General features: G+C 48.4%; 1 protein-coding gene across 3 annotated transcripts in view; it reads left to right on the plus strand.

Annotated features, from left to right (window-relative positions):
- Positions 1-21,057, plus strand: part of Dscaml1 (DS cell adhesion molecule-like 1) — a 316,941-nt gene that overhangs the window by 273,146 nt on the left and 22,738 nt on the right. For all 3 annotated transcript variants that reach the window (XR_015626613.1, NM_001108141.1, XM_087561891.1), the window contains 5 exon segments: positions 3,996-4,163; positions 5,211-5,281; positions 10,403-10,643; positions 14,120-14,266; positions 15,943-16,098. Coding sequence is in view for 2 of the 3 variants with exons in the window: in NM_001108141.1 (NP_001101611.1) it covers positions 3,996-4,163; positions 5,211-5,281; positions 10,403-10,643; positions 14,120-14,266; positions 15,943-16,098 (783 nt within the window). In the remaining variant the exon portion in view is untranslated.

The following is a 21,057-nucleotide window of genomic DNA, read 5'->3' on the forward strand; positions in this document are numbered from 1 at the left end:
AAATAGGCACAACCATCTCCCCAGCCACTTCCTTACTTTTTAAGGAGAACATTTTGCATCATAAACCCTTTGATGAAGGAAGGATGAGAGAGCCCTTAATGAAATATGTTAATGTGGGCAAGGCAGGCACATATGAAAGGGAATATTAAAGAGACAATCTTCAACAAATCCAGCACAGGGCTCCCAGAGAGCAGAAAAGAGAGCAGAAGAAAACAGGCCCCGGAGTTGAACTGTTCAGCGTCAGAGAGAAGGCCATGATCAAGTCTGGAAACGCAGGAGAGCCCTCCAAACATGACTCGGACGCATTAGCCATGAAGGGTCTCCGGGAGACAGGTGTTCTAAGCCAACATAAAAAAAAATGATTTGGGAGCGAGGCGGTGGTGGGGAACACCTTTAATCCCAGCACTCAGGAGGCAGAGGCAGGAGGATCTCTGTGAGTCTGAGGATCCACAGAGCAAACCCCAGGACAGCCAAGGGTACAAAAAGAAACTGTCTTGAAAAAAAACAAAATAAAAGGGGGAGGGGGACACAAGGTCAAATCTACCTACAAACAAGGGATAGGAGAAGGCGAGGAGCTGCTATCTGGGACAGACAATCCCCTTCATTCCGAGACTGGCAAATGAGGAAGGCAGGGGAAGGAAAGCAAAACCCAGAGGGACTCCAAATTCAAAGTAAAAACCCAAAAAGGTGGCTCTGATCTAAAAGCCAGTGATAGGTTTTGAGAAGTCAATACTTGAAATGCGGGGGTAAGGACCAAAGCCTTAGACATGACTCCTGTCTTCAGAGGACTGGGGGCCTTCTTGGGCAACGCTCCTAAAACAGCGAGCTTCAAACTATGATGCTGTGCAATGGCTACAGTGTATGCTCCTTGGGAGGCTGAGGAGAGGGACATGATCCAGGCCACAGGGCTTGGTCCTGCTGTAAAACTTCCTCTTTACCCAGTAGCAAGGGAAAGAGATTGAAGAGCTTCGTGAGAGGAGACGGCAGGATCTGGTCTGTGCGTTGAAAGGAGCCTAAGTACAGTACATGCCCTTGAGAGGGGCTCAGCTATATATGCAGGAGGAATGACAGCCATGGGGCCCATAGGGGGAGGGGTAGCAGACACGCAATTAGCTGGAGAGAAGACTGAGAGAGAAAACCGAGAGATGACAATGATGATTTGGGCCAGGTTAGGGATATCAATGGAGAGAGCCCTTATATAGTCAAGAGCACATGGGGCATAAAAGCTATCAGACCTGATAGTAGAGAAGAGAGAAGGGAAAGCCTGTGTATGAGGAGTGCGTGGTGTGTGAGGAGGAAGGCATAGGTTGGAACCTGGAAGCAAGCGTCCATTGAGGTTAGGCTCAGGGGGCTGCAGCTGCAGACTGCCAGCAGAACAGGCCCAGGAGAGAAGCAGAATCCAAGAGCTTTCTCAGAAAGCCTAGAGAGGAGCGGTTCAGAGAAAGGGGGAAAGGGAGAAGGAGATGGGCAGGGCCCATTGACAGGCCAAGCGGGTGATGGGACTTGCTGCTGCAAAGGCTCCTGTGCAGTGGAAATACAGCCCCGACATCAGAGGAAGGCACGACGAGTCAATGGTGCATTTCTAAGCCATCCACCGCTGCCCCTGGAACCGACAGGTGCCTGGCGGATGTCAGTACCTCTTTGTGGCCCCTGTTTTCAGACACATCCCACGTGGCTCTTCCCTTTGCCTGAGCTCATCAAAAATGAATGCACTGACTTCTGATCACTCTCCCGCTCCCATAAACACGGGCAAACCCAATGTGATTTGTGAGCTGGCACCAGCTCCCAGGACCCCACATACAGAGCCATGAGCACCTGCCTCCCCATGGCTAGTCCGTTCCATCCTGAATCAAACGGGCATCCACAGCAGGTAGGGACCTGCTATTTGCAATTCTAGCTTCACCTGTCAGCCACAGAGTGGCTCTCTGGGTGGCTGGGGTGTTTTTAAAGACAAGAAGAAAATAATGTGTTTCTGAGCATCCGCAGACTGCCACGTCATTAGCTTGGCTCCAGCAACCGATGAATTAAATGCAAAACTACAGGCTGGAGTTGGGCCGATGCCCTCCACAGATGCTAAGCCTGTGCAGCTGAAAGCTGTGTTTCTAAAGGAATCAAGACCTCATTTAACCAGAAATGAAATCGTAGGATTCTGATGTGTTCAGGCTACATACATAAATGTATGTGTGTGCGTATGTATGTATGTATGTATGTATGTATGTATGTATGTATGTATGCATGTGTGCGTGCATGTATATGTGTATTTTGGACTGTCAAGCTGGCTCAGTGAACAAACTCACATGGTAGGGAAAACAGACTCCTGCAAGTTGTCCTCTAACCTCCATACGCACATGATTCCCTGTATTGCGTGCACACATGTGTGTACTCATACGCACGCACATACAGAGATCCATGCGTTTATTTTAAAACGTAACAGAGAGTCTTAAGAATCTTCTTAAGGGCTGAGAGCTAGCCTACTCAGCAGCAAACACAAGGTCTAGACTTCAATCCCCAGACACCCCATTAAAATGCCAAGTACAGTGGCACACACGTGCAACCCAGTTAGGGGAGGCAGCAACAGGGGGTCTCAGGAGCATACAAGCAAAGCAGTCTAACCTGATAGTGACTTCTAGGTTCAGTCAGAGCCCCTGTCTCAAAAAAGAAAAAAAAAAACCCTTTGATAGAAGGTAACTGAGGAACACTGAGATTATCCCCCAGCCTCCACATCCATGCTAACACACTTGGATGCACACATGCATACATGCTAACACACTTGGGTGCACACATGCATACATGCTAACACACTTGGGTGCACACATGCATACATGCTAACACACTTGGGTGCACACATGCATTTAAAATATCTTCCTAAAATCGGCCTACAGTTGTAACCTCCTTTCCTGCCTTCAGAATTAAACTGTGGAAATGTGGCCTAACCTTTCCCACTGAGACTTTTCCAGAACACTGCATGCCACAGTGGATTTCCAAGCACAGCCCATCAGTATGAGCAGGGCTATCTGACCATGCCCAGAAAACACTTTTAAGCTCTACTCTCAGCTGGATTCCTGGGTCTTTGCCATTTTCCCCCCAAAGTGCTAAGGAGGAGGGAGGCACTTGATCAAGCCCTCTGGGTTGGGAAAGTCCTGGCTCAGCCATCATTGTAACTGCAACCCTGCTTCATCTTGTTCTAGAGTCCCCTGGTGGGGACAGCAAGCATGGGTGGATGGCTGAGTTCCTCTGGAGATGCATAATGTTTACAGCCACAGGATCCCTGAGTTGCATTTATCTGGCATTTTCCGTGTTCTACAATTTTGCTAAACATTAGCCCTGGAGTGGACTGCCAGTCTCCTTGCATGAATTGAATTGTGAACACATTAATCCTTTCTGTTGGCCCCTCGTTCTGAAGATTCTGCTACCTTACATCTTTGTAGCTGCTGCAGGAAAGAGAGTAGGGTTGGGCTGTGCACTCTGGCACTTGATCCGTCCCCTCCAGCCTCACACAGAACTCTCAGATCCTGTCACAGGTGCACAAGGAAGGGAGATACAGAAGCAGAGAGCAGGGGGAAGGGGGAGGGGTCCTCACTTCCCCTTTCCCACAGGGATGCTGGATGAATGGGTATCTCACAGTGAGGATGGTAAATCTCACATGTACCAAAAGATGCAATAAGAAAGGCACCGTCCAGCAGACCAGGGGTTACTGAGCAAGTGATGACCTTAGTGGACATTAGAAAGCATCCTATCTGTTCTCATCTTCAGTTCAGCTCACAGGCTTGCAGGACAAAGGGAAGTCTGGCTTCTCCCAAGCTGGAGCTTCTTCAAAGGACCCTTTATAGTCCCTGTGAAATTACTAAGGCTTCTCCTCTCTCTCTGCTGTTGATGTAAGCTGGGCCCCTCTGGCATCCAAAAACTAGCATAGGTGGACACTTGAGGCTGAGGTGGGGACAGGTCCCAGAGTTCTCAAGGCTGGGTGTGTTTTGAAATGGTTGTCTCCTTTGCAGATTCATGGGATTTTAAGCAGTCCACCCGTAACATCTCCCCAACCATCAACCAGGCGAACATCGTAGATTTACACCCAGCATCGGTGTACAGCATCCGCATGTACTCCTTCAACAAGATTGGGCGCAGCGAGCCGAGCAAGGAGCTTACTATCAGTACAGAGGAAGCCGGTGAGCACCTCTCCTCTACCCCGCCCCCGCTGCCCACAGTCCTGGGACTTACGGACACCATCTCCACCAACCCTGCTAATTCACACTGGGCTTGTAGTTTGGAGAGGGTAGAGAGAGAGATCCAGAAATGTCTTTTGTGAGTCAAAGAGAGGCCACAGTTTTCTGAGGGGTTGTTTTTGTTCTACCGGTTTTTTCCCTCTTGGTTTGGGGGGAATGGGGAAGGAGCTGTCCGTGGTCCTGTCTTGCTTTCCTGGGCTCCAGCCTATGTAGGAAAGATGCAGGGCTCTGCAAGGCAAATAGTCTGAGTCCTCTGGGGCAGTGGCCTTTGTCACATTGCGTGTGTGTGTGTGTGTGTGTGTGTGTGTGTGTGTGTGTGTGTGTGTGTGTGTGTGTGTGTGTGTGTGTGTGTGTGTGTGTGTGTGTGTGTGTGCATGTGTGTGTGTAAGGTATGTTGGGGTGTCAGGAGGGAGCAAGCAGATTCACACACCCTTATAGATGGGTATATATCAGAGGACAGCCTCAGGTAGGTTCCTGAGGTACTATCCACCCTTTTTTGAGACAAAGTCTTTTACTGTCCTAAAATCCACCAAACAGACTAAGCTGGCTGGCCAGCAAGCCCCAGGGATCTATCTGCTTCTGCCTGTCTGGGGGTGGGGCTGGCAGTGTTAACCACTACACTCAAATTTTTTTACACAGGTTCTGGGAATAGAACACATGCCCTTGGAGTTACAATACTTACTGGCTGAGCTGTCCACCTGGCCCCAGATTTTTTAACAAAAATTTGAACAAGATTTCCCTTTACTGTACTTTCTTATGTGTGTTATTGTAAAACAAAATGATACACAAACATTCCTAAGACATCGGAGCACAATGTTATGAACGATTATAAAGTTTAAACTGCCAGGTCCCACTCTGATAAATGGCCACCGACTCTGTCACCTGTGTGTGGACTTCCCCCTCCTCAACGGTTCTTCGGGTGGACATGAGGACACACGGTTGTTTCCTCCCCCAAGACGTGACTTAGTGTTGCCTCTTCTATGTCCCCAGCTCCTGATGGGCCTCCCATGGATGTCACCTTGCAACCAGTGACTTCACAGAGCATCCAGGTGACCTGGAAGGTAAGTGAGAAGCCATCTTGCCTGCCCCTCTTCCAACCCCCTGAATCCGGCAGGCTCACTAGTCTCTTTTCATACAGTACCCATGTCTGTTTTCTCATTAGGCACAGGTACAGTGGGAGGAGGATGGGAGGAGAGGAAGGTAAAAGGAAGGTCCCTTCTCAGTCATTGCTCCCTCACATCCTGGCCATCTGGCGAGGGACCACACCTGGCAAGGGATGAAATGAAGAACTTGCCAGTGCCGATACGGTTCTGCCCACCTAGCAGTTCATCCTTAAACCCAATGTTACCACACTAGAGGGTAGGAACTCGGTTTGATTTTGTGCAACACTCCCCTCCTACAGCATCAGGGTAAGATCAGAGAGGAGTGTGAGTGTGTGTGTGGGGGGGGGGTTTACAAATGCTCACACACTCATGTGTCCCACAGCGTGTATGCTGAGGGAAGAAAGCAAAAACAATTTGTGGGAGTCAGTTATCTTCTTCTACCCCATGGGTTTGTGCGATACAATTCAAACGATCACACTTAGCACCAAGTGCCTTTACCCACTGAGCCATCTTTCCACCCCGGGGTTGTTTTTGAAACCCTAGCTGGCCTTCTAGGGCTGGGGAAGGTTTCAGAGAAAAGAGGTTAGTGACCAGTGTGCACAGGCGCTGCAAGGGCCTGAGAACACAGGCAGCTGAGGCAGCTGCTGCTTAAGGATGTCTTAGAGGAGGCTCCATGGATGAACCAAGAGATGAGCAGGACCAAGGGTTGGAGTACTCCTGGGGAGCTCTGGCCCTGTCCCCTGTCCTTCCACATACACAGATGACCCAGTAACTTCATGCCTTCCTGAAACTCTTCAGCATCTAGTCCCTAGGACTTGCTCCGACAGGAACTCGTCTGGCCCTCTCTCTATTCTTGAGGGTGACTGGAAAGGTACTTATATCAGCAGCCAGCTGAGGAGGCCAAGGGTATTGAGATGCGAGGTGACTTGCCTATAGTTGCTCAAGTATAACAGAGTCCAAGGCACACAGACTGGATTCCCAGACCAATCTCTCCACTACAGTATACTGGGGGTTGGGGAGCCTTCTTTGGACATGACCTCAGTCCTCCAAGTGCATTCCAGTCTTGACATGGACCTTGGGGTGACTTCATCTTCATGGATCTTCAGTCTTCCATATGTGTGTGCACGCTCACACAGCAGGGACAGCCTTGTCTCTTCCCTCCTGAGAGAAGTGGCCAGAAGATGTGCTTCTACCTGGTGCCTCGTATCAGCTGCCCTTTGTTGCTGCTGTGATAAAATATTTGATGTCGGCAAATTAAGGACAGAGGGTCAATTTGGGCTCATAGTTTGAGGGATCGGTCCATCACAGTGGGAAGGAGCACAAGGTAGTGTGCACAGTCACCAAGCACACTTGTTCCTCTTCATTCAGTAGGGACATCATGAAGGGAGCCACTCACATTTGGGATCATTCTTCCCATGTCCATTAACCTGATTCAGAAATCCCTCACAGAGATGCATGGCCCCCTAGAAAAAGCCCTCGAGATTCAGATCTGGGCCCCAGAGCTTTTCCAGAAGCTGAAGGTAAGGCCAATTCCCCGCCCCCACTCCTGTCAGCAGTTCTGAACTCATCTCTTGGGACTACACAGAGGGAGCCCCGAGGTGGAGTCAGAGAACTGTGTAAAACACCACCGAGGCATTTGCTACAAAGTTCTGACCCAGAGCCGAGGTCGATAAAAATTTAGAATCAAATTTATTTCTCTAAAAGTCTCATAATGAAAAATAAAATTGATTAGAAAGTTAGAACTTCAGAATGAACCAGCAAGTCAATAAATTTGGGCACTGACTTCTCATGGGGATTTTTTTTTTCACACAGAGAACAGATTAATGAAAAATAAAGATTCACTTGAAAGATAAGTCACTCCGCTTTAGGACTCTCCGTGAGATGGATCACCCCTGCTCTATGACATAAATTTGCAATCAGCCCTATTGATTTCTTAATGCTTCAAAGAAATATTGTTAAGATTGATTTAAATCCCGAGTGTGCATGTTTGGGAGGGAGGGAGATGTAGGGAGAAAGAAAAGGAAGAAGAAGAGAGAAAAGTGAGTGACAGGGAGAGAGAGGGAAGGTATGTCAAGATTTGTATAAATTCGTGAAATGGAGATGTACATCAGGGGCACTTGAGTGCTCGCCCAGGGCTTCTGCCAGTGTGCGTAGTTGTGGTCTTGTGTACAAGCATACCGTGGCGTGCGTGGCCCTGGGTCGTGTGCATAGGTGTCTGTTGTGATATAGATAGCCCTCGGTCGAGTGCACAGAGATATAACTAGACAAAGATAGCCCTGGGTCAAGCATACACGTGTATGCGTGGTGCAGACAACCCTCTGTGATACGGACAGGGCTAGACCATGGGATATAGAGTCCTGGCTGTGTAAGGCAGTGTGGTACTGTACGACGACGTGACTGTGTACATGCAATAGCCGAGTGTCTGAAGTGTGTAGGAATGAGTGTATTGTGCTCTTGAAGCTGAGTGTATGCCTCCAGTATCTAAGTGTGTGCGTGAGTGTGCACAAGCCCCAGCTGCACAGATAGTCACACTTTTCAGGATAGTGTGTAGAATTGCCCAAGTGCAGAGAGAAGACGATTCCGGCCATAATAGCAAAACATCAAGTCAATTAAACACACACACACACACACACACACACACCCCTATTTAGTGAGTTCAAAACAATTACATTAAATTAAAAACTTAATTTTATTGAGTTAACAGTGATCTTAAAAATGCAATTAATTTAAAACATTCATTGAATTAAAAGAAACAGTGGGGCTATTTTACGAACTTAATTGTTTTTTTTATCTCACTATTTTTTAGTACAATAAAAGGTGGGCTTTTAAATTAACTTCATTGTCTTGAAAACCCTGGCTCCAGCTAGTTTTATATGCATAGAAGTGGCTGTGCTATCTCAATTTAAAGTTGAGCAGGCCCTGTCCCTGAAGAAGGCAGTTTCTATTTGAGGATCTAACCGCATGTGGCCACGGGCAGGTGTGGGGATTAGGATGTGTTTGGAAGGATCTGAACGCGTGTTCATAGCATCTCACAGGCACGGATTACACAGCCAGGGTGGGGGTGTCATGTAAGATCCTGCCGAATACTGGTGCTCATGTGCCTATGTCTCCTCTCAAGACTCCTGTATACGTGCTTGATTACGTGCAGCAGAGTTTATATCAGGACTCAAACTTGGGGTGAGAACGTTTCCCAACCTGGACTCATTCATGCTGCTAGAATGTTCTCTGCTCTGGTCTTCTGGCCCCCTGGGATTGGTCCTTCATCCCCACCCTCTTGACATCTCAGACCTTTCATCTCTGGGCTGCCCGCAGGCCCCACCCTCATCACAGCTCCACCCTCATTGTGCCCCACCCTCATCATGGCTCCACCTCTGACCACTGTATCTGGGGCAATGCAACCTATCCCAGAAGGATCTGAGCCGGGCAAAAGTCAAGAACTCTTTGTTTTATGCTTTGGTTTTTTATCTTCGGGAGATTTTTCAGTATAAAATTTACACTTTGTAGCCATGTCTACGAGTGCTGTTCAGGAGGCTGGGAAGATGGCGTCGTGGGTAAACTGCTTGCTAGGCAAGCATGAAGACCTGAGCTCTGACCCCAAAAGTCACATAAAAGCCTAGCAGGGGACAGAGACGGAAAGCTCTTGGGTTTAGCCAAAACAAAGGAAGCACAGAAGGACCAATGAGAGACTCTACCTCAAAAATAAGGTAGAGAATTATGGAGGAAGATGTTTAGGTCTCCACATACACACACACACCCTCACTGACGAATGGCACACACACAGACACCACATGCACACCATACGATTTTTTTAATCTAAAAAATACAGTTCAGTGTCAATTCACACATTCATGGAACTGGGCAGCCATCACCATGAGCTATTTTTCAATACTTGTCCATTACCTTAACTGAACTCTATGCCCTAAAGCCCTGCTTCCATCCCCTAGAAACTTGTGTTTCCCATTTCTGTGAATTCACCCAGTCCAGAACCCTCTGTAACGGGGACTTTATGGTGCCTGTCTTTTGTGACTAGCTTACTTTACGCAGGGTGTTGCCTGAGTTCATCTATCCAGTAACTTTTGTCAGCATTTCACTCCTTTCCGGGCTGCGTAATATTCCACTGTGTGGGTAAGCCACATCTCGATGATCCGTTCATCTCCTGTGAATGTGCTGCTGTGGACACAGATATCCAAGAAACATGGGGTCTCTGCTTCCGGTCCTGTGGGGTTTATACCCAGAAGTAGGATCATACAATCACGTGGATCATATGGCGACTTAATGTCTGGCTGCTTGAGAAACAGCCAGATTGTACTACTGTTATACTACTTGACATTCCTGCCAGCGATGTGGGAAGCTACTAACTTTCCCACATAAGCTTTATCAATAATGGTCCTCCCAGTATGTGTGAACAGAAAGTACAGAATGCTTTCTTTTATCTAAATTCGTTGCTTACGTCTCTCTCCCTCAGATCATTTTGTCTGAGGTTCAATTCTTCTAGACCCCTTAGCATCCAGGTTTATACACACACACGCACACACACACACACACACACACACACACACACACACACACACACACACACGCACACACCTGTACTCAGAGCACACTCTATGACAGACATCATTATAGCCACAGATACACTGAAGAGTCAATACACCTCATCTTTGTGACATTAGGTTCCTCTGGGGAAGGTGTTCAAACACAAAAGTAAACTCTATAGAATGTCAAAAGCCAAGGAATAAAAATCAGAGGCCAGAATAACTCACTAATAACCCACTTATCACAGCTAAAAGCTGTTTCATAAAGAAGGGACCTCTCCTCAAGGACATGACAGGAGAGGGACTAGAGTGACAGACACGAGTCTGGGAAGAACAGCATAGAAGGCTCTGTGAGAGGATGGGTTCTGAATCTGAGACTCAAGGTCACAGAGGGCCAGGGTAGCCATAAAGTCCTAAGGGTTCAATCCAAAAAAAAAAACGGGAGCTTTTCAATGTCTGGGCACAGAGTAATGATGGCTCTAAGAACAAAGACATCTCCAAGTGTCACTGTGTCTTTGTCCTTGGCCCTTCCCCTGGTACACAGGCACCAAAGAAGGAGCTGCAAAATGGAATCATCCGGGGATACCAGATTGGCTACAGGGAGAACAGCCCCGGTAGCAATGGGCAGTACAGCATTGTGGAAATGAAGGCGACGGGGGACAGCGAGGTCTACACGCTGGATAACCTCAAGAAGTTCGCTCAGTACGGCGTGGTGGTCCAAGCCTTCAACCGGGCCGGCACGGGGCCCTCATCCAGTGAGATCAATGCCACCACCTTGGAGGATGGTGAGGGAAACCACAAGGTTGGGAGCAGGGGGTCAGGTTCTGCCAGACAGACCCAGGGCCTGGGCCTACAGTGATGCTATAGGCAACACGAGCTTCCGGGGTGCTCTCCTTTGTTCTCTACTGCAGTGATAAAACATGGCCCAAAAGCAACTTGAGGGAGGGTCAGTCTCATCTTACATTCCCATGTCATGCTCCATCACTGAGGGAAATCAAGGCAGGATCCCAGAGGCATCAACCAAAGCAGGAGCCATGGCTTTCTCTCTAGGACGTACTCCGCATGCTTTCTTGTGAAACCCAGGACTGTCTGTCCAAAGGTGGCACCGCCCACAGTGAGATGGCTCCTCCCGTATCAACCACTAATCAAGAAAATGCTCCACCAACTTATTTACTGATGGGGACAATTACTCAACTGAAGGTCCCTCTTCCCAGAGCCTCTAATCTGTGTCAAATTAACAAAACCTAACTAACACTCTTGCTACCCCGCCCCCCATCTCCTCTTACTGACTGGCTCCCAAGGGGCCTTGATCCACTCAACAAATATAGCCTGAGCCCATGAGACCACTCTCTACCCCTCACTTGCTGATGGCCTGCCCTTGGCCTACTGTAGGACATTAGCCTGTCTATCCATGTCTCCCCATTCCTGTATCTCTCTCCTTCCTTCTGGTCCCCTATCTCCTCTCTGACCAAGCTTTCCCCTCATTCTAGATTCAGTTTCTCCTTCAAAAAAAATGTAGATGTGCCCAGTTACCCTTTTTCTTCTAGGCTGCAATGTGTCCCCATCTGCTTTTAGGGTGCAAGACGATATCATGGAGTTAAGAAACTCTAACCGCTGGTTGGCAGAAGGATTTAGAGCCTGGTTCTTAAAAACATAGCCGAATGAGGGAGCATACATCTTTAGTCCTTGGAAAGCAGAGGCAGGCAGACCTCTGTGAAATGAAAGCCACCCTGGTTTACACAGTGAGCTCCAGGTCAACTAGAGATACATAGTGAGGCCCTGTATTAACTAAATAAACCTTAGCATCCTGATAACTAGAAAAGCCCCCACAGTCTGATAGTAAATGAAAGTGCCCATATTCTCCAGAGATGGGGAAGAACAGGAACATGTCCCTGGTCCACACACAGGAAAGATATCAGCTGGGGCCTGACCCTGCATTAGGTTCAGATAGGAGGTAGGGTCTTGACACCTCCAGAGGAGGATTCAGGCAGTCAGTCTCTGTCTCTGTCTCTGTCTCTGTCTCTCTGTCTCTCTCTCTGTCTCTCTCTCTCTGTCTCTCTCTCACACACACACACACACACACACGCCTAGAAAGCAGAATCAAGGAGATGCAGAAGAGTCTCCAAAGCTTCTTCCTCCATCCCAATTGAAAATGGGAGGTAGAATGAAAACTGTCTGGATCTTGAGTCTACTTTTCCCAGAAGAAGAGGGTGCGGTGCCCCTGCTGAAAAAATCCAAGCACTCCATCACTGTGGGGCCAGGCCCTGAGCTTAGGTGTGCTCTCTCCTCTTCCTTTCTGGAAGTGCAGCCCCACTGAGAGGGAGTCGGGCCAGAAACCCTGCAGAAGCTTGTCCTCACCGTTCTGAACCTTGGCACTGTCTGGACCTTTCACATGCTGGTTTCTAGGCCTCCGTTCCCAGATTCTTCTCATTGTTCTAGGGTACAGCTGAGCTTTGGGATGAGCTTTGGGACCCCAGATCTGAGTGGGGAAAGGGGGAGGAAAGGCTGACAGGAAGCAGAGAAGTGCAGAGAGCCTGGAGGGGCACCGTCACACTGTCCTGGTCTCCGAGCTTCTCCCACAGACCTGGCTGGGCTGAGGAACACCAGCTTGTCACCTTCCGGGCTGAAGTATCAATGCAGGTGGTGCCTTAGCTCAGGAGTGTGGAAGCCTGTCAGTGTTCACTGGACCCTAGAGCTCTTTGTAACAGGGACTCCAAGGTGATGATGATGCAGAGTGCGGGGGCAGCTGCTGCTGGGTCAGAATTCCCAGAGTACAGCCAAGACTGGCAGCAGTTAGGTTCCCTATCTAGTTATAGATAAAACAGCCACGATGAATATCCAAGCTGGAACCCCTGCTTCCCCTGTGCTTGGGAGCAAGACACTCCAGGAAGGTCTGTCTGGAGTCAGTGCCCAAACCCAGAGCCCAGGCCAGCCTGCCCCACCCTAAACTCTCATCCTTCATCCCTCATCCCCAAACAGTCCAGACCAGGACCTCAGAGGAGGAGAGCCTCTGTCGCACAGACAGGGCCCTTGGAGTTTCCGCCAGAGAGGACTCAGCTCGGGCTGTAGAGTCCTTTTCTAAACAAAGGAAGAGAGGGGAAGAAAGTCTCCCCGTGCAGTTGCTCAGCAGTTCTTCATACTTAATTAAGGCCCTCGTTAGCCTGTCAGATCCTGATCGTTTTCTGGCAATATCAGCACTCCTCCTGGGGTATTCAAGGGCCCCTGCCTTAGCAAGAGTGTCTTTTCCATAATTGTATTACCTTCATTTTGTTCGAACGGGCGATCTGTATTAGTTTATTACACTGGGTCCCTAATTACATGGTGCTTATATTTTTACACCTAAGTAATATGAAACAATAATCACTCTCAAAGAGGATCGTTAGGATGATGTATTATCATTTAAATGCTCATAAAAATTAGAGTTGCCTCTTGTGGGGCAACGGGATCTAATTACCTTCCCTCCAGCCTCTGCCTCCTCTCTCCCGTTCACGGCAGATCAGACTTGCTCTTTCCCTCTGCCCTGGGCTCCTTGGAAGCCAGCACAAAGTGTTGCTGAAGTTCTTCTTAGCAGAGAAAAAGCCCCAGTGTTTTGCTCCCATTGTGAGAAAGGGCAAGTAGCCCACAGTTAACCCAAGATAAGGGACTTAAGAGCCACAGAGGGAGCTATCAGAGTCACGGCAAGCAATCACCCACGTTGGCCTCATGCTGTGGTTTTAGGACATCCAGACATTTGAGCATGCTCTTAAGTAGACACGGGTCAAGAAGTAACTTCCAGAAGTCCTGGTAATCTCCGTGGGAACTTTCAAACCCTATACCAAGTTCCATTGAGAGCCCCTTTCTTCTTTTCTTTCCCTTCAGCTTAGCCCCAGAACAAGGAATCCCCCAGGTCAGACCTGGGTTCAGGTCATCTATGGTCAGTGAGCACCAAGGAGCTAGCAGCCCTCAGCTAAGATACTGACTGGGACTTGATTGGCCTCCCAAGCCAGCGCATCCATTTTGTGGGCTCTCTGTTATGGCCTACTGAGGAGATGCCTGGTCTACGCCCAAGTTCTTCCCTTTCTCCTGAATGTAACAGAACCAGGACCACCTTGCCCCCTAGAAGCTGGCGGCTGAGACTGGAGAGATATCTAAGTGCTTCACTCCCTCCACTCACCTAACGCAATATCCCTACAGTGTAGGGCAACAGGGCCCAGTCTGAGACACGTACATCATGCTGTCTCTCATACCATAACTGACTAACCATTGATTCCCGCCTCTGCAGTGCCCAGCCAGCCCCCAGAGAATGTCCGAGCTCTGTCCATCACTTCTGATGTGGCTGTCATCTCCTGGTCGGAACCCCCACGAAGCACCCTCAATGGGGTCCTCAAAGGCTACCGGGTCATCTTCTGGTCACTCTACGTTGACGGAGGTAAGTCTTCTGGGAATGATGGCTGGGTCCGGGCTGATTGGCTTGTATCCCTTGGGATTTGCTCCAGGCTTAGTTAGAGCTGACAGCTCTGAGTGATTTAACAGTCCGAGAATAGATCAGGGTCCACTTGCACATGTCCTTTTTAGCCTAGAATCAGAGCCAGATCCAAGGTCGATGTCATGTACATGGTCACCTACCTGGTGATGGGGACAGTAGATACCAGCCATACCTAGACAACAGCACACACAGGAGTCATCGGGATACTGAGGCACATTCCCTTTTCTAACAACATGTTGAATTAGTCGAGGGGCAGTTGGAACACACAAGTGTATCCTGAGGGGATCTTTTCAGTGAGGGGAGAGGGTGGCCAGGATTAGTACCTGCAGAAAGCTGTCTTCATCTAGAGTTGTTTTCAGCCTGGAGTAGTGAGCAAGGAAGCAGACTTATTCAAACCTAGGGAAGCCACCCCTTGACCAAACTCAGGTGGTGCCAGGTGGGCAGGAAGCTGTGAGTCCGACTGCAAGCAGTGAGCTGGGGGCGTGTGAGGGGGCGGGGCCTAAGATGTGAGTCCAATGCAGGGAGCAACCTGGGACACGGGAAGGGAGGGGCCAAGCTCTCAGTAGCATGAGAACAGCCTCAGGAAGCCTTCTTTGCCTCAGATGCTGGCGGGTTTATGGAGTCTCAACAAACACATCGGCTTTTAAGCCCAGTAGTGTATACAAAGACCTTCCAGGACCAGGAAGGGTGTAGGACACAGAACCAGAGCCTGGGCATCCCTAACTGTGCACACAAAAGTTTCACTCACTTCAGCAGAGCTTGGATGAGTTTACATCCTAGTCCTGAACACCCTGTCTCCCAGGTTCCTGCACCCTTCCCTCTGGAGGACCTGGGGGTACGGCTCACAGCCACCTGTCCAGGTTGCTGGCACCTCCCTCCCCACCTGGACTCTGCTGGAAGAGCATCCCTGATCCATTTTCTCCTACCAAAGCCCGAAAGCTTCAGTCTTATGGCTTGCTTGACTCCTGAAGGTCTCTCAAGACCTTTTGATGTGAGATCTCAAACCACCCTGCCAGCCAGAGCTACACAGTGAGATCCTGGATCAAAAACCAAGCAAACAAATGTGACCCTTACACTGTGTCAGTGTAAGGCTCCTTCCAGCACTGCACTTGCTTTCTCTTTTCCAAGGCAACAGGCTTTCTGACTCAGCCCTCAGAGAAGACATTGGCCTCTCTATCCTCCAAACACCACTGGGCTGTTGTTAGACAAGCTGATCTTCCTAGGTCTTTCTATGTGTCCCAGACAGGTCAGCACTGCTTCCTGTACTCAGGTCTCTGCCATCCCCCTGCCTCAAAGATTTGAATCTTTGAGCATGATGTTGAACAGGGTCTCAAGACCCTGTCTACTGCACTGTCACCTTTGGTTTAAGCCCTTTGCTTATGCCTGGCTGTTAGTGAGGCACCTTGGTACAAGGTCAACTGAGGTTCAAGGCCAGCACATACTCAGGTCCTGGTAAAGCACTTAGGGAGAGATGTGGCCTAAGGACAGTGGTCAAGGTCTGCTGCCTTGCAGAAGACTATCTAGCCCTCATCCCTGTAGAGTAGAGGTCTGAGCCCAGGCTGGCAGAGGGCATAGAGCATGACATGGCCAGCCTCATGATCAGAGGCCCATCTCCACAGAGTGGGGCGAGATGCAGAATGTCACCACCACAAGAGAGCGAGTGGAGCTGCGGGGTATGGAGAAGTTCACCAACTACAGCGTCCAGGTGCTCGCCTACACGCAGGCTGGGGATGGTGTGCGCAGCAGCGTGCTCTATATCCAGACCAAGGAAGATGGTGAGTCTGAGGCTGACCTCCCACTCTACCCTCAGGAACTGACTTCCCTGGAGCACACCCCACATGTACACTACTTGTTTCCAGCCCCTATCCTGGGGGCAAGGCAAGAGCAGAATACCATTTTTTCTCTTGTCCCTTTGAGCCCTTGGAGGGTGGTTTGGAACTTGTTGACACACTCTGGGATGGATGCTAGAACATCTAAGCAACTGTCTCCTCCCTTACCAGTAACTCTGCTGTCTGGAGCACTGGGCCACTAGTCTGACAGTTTCCTCCCAGTCCACCCACGGGGCATCCTTCTGAAGCATCTGTTCCCCTGCCAGACACAACCTACTTGCCTCTGAGTAAGGATTTTGCAGTTGGTATGGGATCAGGAATGCTACCCAGTACAGTTGGGGTTAAGGACTTGGTGGTTATCCCACTGAGGTCCCAGTGTGGTCTGGACCTTGAACTCACTGGGAGAGAAATGGAATTGGCCTCCATATGGAACTGTAATCACTAGGCTCTTCCTAACTGAGCAGAATTGGGACCAAACTCAAGAATATAGTGTGAGTCAATGCAGGCTGGAGGCTGAATCAACCCTGGAGGAACCGGCAGGGAGAAAGGTTGGGCTTCCAATGGGGGCTCAGAACTGCACAAGTCTGGGAGAGCATTTAATGCAGAAAATGGCCAGGCCTGACCCATACCCCACACACACTCTGGGCTCCTGTTTCTGGCCATCTATTTCTTCCCCACCCTATCCCAGTATTTTGTTGTTATTATATGTGTGTATATGATGTGAGTGTGTGTGTGTGTGTGTGTGTGTGTGTGTGTGTGTGTGTACGCGCGCGCGTGCACGTATGCCATAGCACATGTGTGGATGTCAGAGGACAGCTTGGTGGGGTTGTTTCTATCCTTCCATCTCAGCGTGGGTTTCAGTGATCGATTCAGATCACCAGGCTTGTACTCCACATGTGTTTAACTGCTTAGACATCTCACTGGCCCTTGGTTGTTTCTTCACTGTGTGCCCTGTCCCTAGAAAGGCTACATTTTCCTGGAACACACTAGAAAACAGTACCCATCATTGGCATCACCGCTTCCTTCTTACTCGCTTGGCATATGTTTCTTCAAGGAATACAGAGACATGGGATCTAGAGTTTACCCAGGTATTTGGCAGAGATTCTGGAAGGATGAGAGTTGTGAAAGATGGGGAGGAGTTTTATACAGTCCCAGTCCAGGAGCTGGCTTGACCTGCTCTCCCTTCAGCCCCAGCTCCCTCCTCAAAATCTCAAAGCAATTCAGTGTTTCCCAACCCTCCTGCCTGTCACAAACCTTGTCACAGCTCCTTTGGACAGCTCTGGGCAGAACTACCTGCTCATGGGTAAAGGATAAACTGAGTTCGCTCACCCAGTCCAGTCCCACAGTAAAGCCTGGGACCATGCTACATGCATGGGCTTTGGAGATGATTTGCTGAGGTCTCTAAGTTTCCTGACACCTCAGTCAATGCCACAACCATGAGCATCCCCCTGTGTTTAACCAAAGGGAGACCAAGGCACCATCTTACCCTTCCAGGAACCCTTAACTATCCACCCAAAGTCACTTTCAGAGCCACACAGGAACACACACCACAGGATCCAAGTCTAGGGTGGGAGTGGGAGACACTATCTCCACCTTGAGGAGGCAGATACATGGTGTGGACAAGATCCTAGCCAATTCCACAGAAGAGCTGTCCCAGTCCTATTGTCAGCTCTCAAGCCTTTGCTGCCCACTCCCAGTTTCTGTATGACAAAGTGGGAACACGGGTTCCTCACTGAAGTAAAACAAGCAAGATGGTTAGAAAGCTCTACAGACAGCAGTGACAGCGAGGAGGAGGAGTTGCTTTGTGGCTACCAGCAGTCAATGACACAACGGGAGAGAGACTCAGTGTCCCCAAAAGGAAACCCAAGGTCACAAAGGGTGTAGCATCACATAAGTCTCAGCAGTCGTGACTTGACATGGGTGTGACGCTCTGTGTTCCTGTTGGTGGTCATTTGCCAGGGAGAGCAGACAGGTCTTTGTTCCAAGCACAGCCCCTCTGTGGGACTTCAGCTAAGTAGCTTAATCTGAAAGTCTTAAGACCGACCTGCCCACCACCCTCAGAAATTTACATTTTTCCCTAAGGAAAAGAAATTAAAATCCTTTAGATGCAACCAAAAGAAAAAGATATAAGGGACTGGGGAAATAGCTCATTTTGAAAAGATGCTTACCATACAACATTAAAAACTGAAGTTTGATCCCCACAACCCACATAGAAAGCCAGGTGAGGCAGCATACTCTTGTAATCCCGGAGTTAAAGAGGTAAAGGCAGAGGGATCCCAGGGGCTCATTAGCCAGCTAATTCAGCCTAATTGCCAAGCTCTGGGTCCCAGTAAGAGAACCTATGTCAAAAACCAAGGTTGAGGCTTCCTAAGGAACAGAACCACCCATGCTTGCCCTCACTCAGGCCTGCACATTCATGCATCCATGTACAAGCACACACATGAACATGTACACACACAAAAGAACCAAGTCCAACCAACACACCCCTGGAGCCAAGCACAGGCTGAGTTCTGCACTTAGGAAAAGAATGTGGCTTCTATGTTTGCAATTTTCTTCTTTTTTTATTTTGTAAAAATGATTTTATGTGCGTATTTTTATTTTATGCATATGAATGTCCTACCTGGGTGAATGTATGTACACCAGGTGTGTGCAGTGACTGCAGGGATCACAAGGGTCCGCGGACCCCTTGGAACTGTAGTAACATAGTTTTGAACTGCATTGTTGGTTCCACGAAGTCCAAGTCCTCCTAATTGCTCAGCTGTCACTCCAGGCTGTCTTGGTTAGACTTGGTTCTTGAACAACAGAACCTCTTGTTCATTCCTTGCCTTCCCTGTGGAAACCAAAGCCATAATAAGCTTCGTACTCGACTGCTTTAAAGGCCTTCAGCTGAGGAAGGAGCAAAACTAGACCCATTCTGGGAAGAGGGAGATAACCCTTGTTGAGCAGAGTCGGGTTAAAGACCAGGGACAGAAGCCTGTGTGCTGCCTCTATGCTGGGACAGCAGCTGGTAGGGGAAGGAGACAGGGGAGAGGAGCTGTGGGCCAGGAGACTCATGTCTACCTTCCCTGCTGAAGGCAGCCAGAAACCAAGTGATTTTTTTTAAATGTCGGCCTAAAGGTTATCATACTGTTGACAAGAGAGTCAGTTACTGGGCCAGGACTCCAGGGAAGACCAGGACTCAGGAAGAGAGCCTGCTGTGAAGCTGCACTTGCCCTAAGGGACATTATCTGTATCTTGAGGCCATGACTGAGACACTGAACAGCGCTAGAAGAACACAAATTAGAGACCAGGGCCTGCTGGGGAGTTTAAGTCTGTTTAGTGAATATCACTCTCCCTAAATCAAACCTGTGAGGCACAAACACTCCTTTGAGCCCATGAGTAAACATTAGCCAAGGGTACACGTTTCTCTCAGGCCTATACTTTGAATAAAAGTGTCCAGGCAAATGAAAGACACCAGAATTGCTTGTATCCAGGATGTATCTTCTCTTTGGGTAGATGGTAATCATGGGAATTCTTACATTACTGGTACAGTTTGGCAAGTGTTATGTATGTCTGGCACACAATAAAAATTAGTGGTGCAGAATCAGCAAATAAAGGAAAGCCATTAGGAAAAATATACAAAGGAACATGTGAGAATCACACTTGAAATGATCAGACATGGACTTTATAATTATGCTTGGCAAAGCTAAAAATTACAGTAAAAATATCAGATGGGGAAAAATAACTAATACCAAAATTAAGAGCTCAGTCGATGAGTTTAAAAGTGCATTAGACACAGCTAAAGAGATGCACTTTGAATTGGAAGATAAGGCAAAAGAAAAGAAGTAAATGACGTACAGATAGACAAATGCTTAGAATCGTGGTTCTCAACCCATGGATTGTAACCTCCAAAGACCATTGGGGTTATGACTCATAACAGTAGCAAAATTACAGTTATGAAGTAGTAACAAAAATAACTTTATGCTTGGGGGTCACCACAACATGAGGAACTGTACTAGAGGGTTGCTGCATTAGGAAAATGGAGAAACACTAGACTAGAAAGTAAAGATGACCAAGCAAAACACACAAATTATCTCTGATTAATTATCTTTAAGTTTTAATGTGCATACATATCAATCAGGAATCATATTAGAACCCAGAGTGTGGTTCAATTGGCCTAGGATAAGAACTGAGGTTTTCAAATGTCTAACACATTCCCAGCAGATGCCCATGCTGGTTGATGGACTATTCTGAGTATCAAGGACATAGAGACGTGGAAGGCAGTCCAGAAAAAAAGGAGAAAGAGAAGTGAGCAGGAGATAATATTCATAAAATGTCTTAAGGATGATAAACACTATCAAGCCAGAAAGCCAAGATGTTCTAACTCTGTAGTTGGCGACCTAAAGAATTACACCGTATAATAAAGCAGGAAAAGGGACAGCAGGAAGGAGGGATGGAGAGAGAGTGAATGAATGAATCTTAGAAGCCACCAAAAGGAAGAAAATCTGAAAAGAAGCAATGGTAAGATTGTCAGCCAACTTGTCAAAACTGTCGGAAGCTGAACCAGCTTTAAAGAGAAATACCAGTTATATGCAGGGGAAGCATCATGACCCGTGACGCTTCCCATGGACTCTGCCTCAAGATGAAAGTGAAATGAAGACAGGCTCATTCAGAGAGCTGGAGACAGGGCTCAGCAGTTTGGAATACTTTCGCTCTTACAGAGAACCTGGGCTTAATTCTCAGCACCCACATCATGGCTCACAACCAGTTCCTGAGAACCTTACGTCCTCTTCTGACTTCTACAGGCATGCACATGCAGCCAAAACACTCATAAACATAAAATGAAGGGAAGAAATCTAAAAAATAGATAATGTTTTTATCAAGACATCTTCATTCCAGCAATGGCTAAAGGAATTCATCGCCAAC

This window comes from Rattus norvegicus, chromosome 8, assembly GCF_021556685.1.
Source record: "Rattus norvegicus strain SHRSP/BbbUtx chromosome 8, alternate assembly SHRSP_T2T, whole genome shotgun sequence".
NCBI classification, from domain to species: domain Eukaryota; kingdom Metazoa; phylum Chordata; class Mammalia; order Rodentia; family Muridae; genus Rattus; species Rattus norvegicus.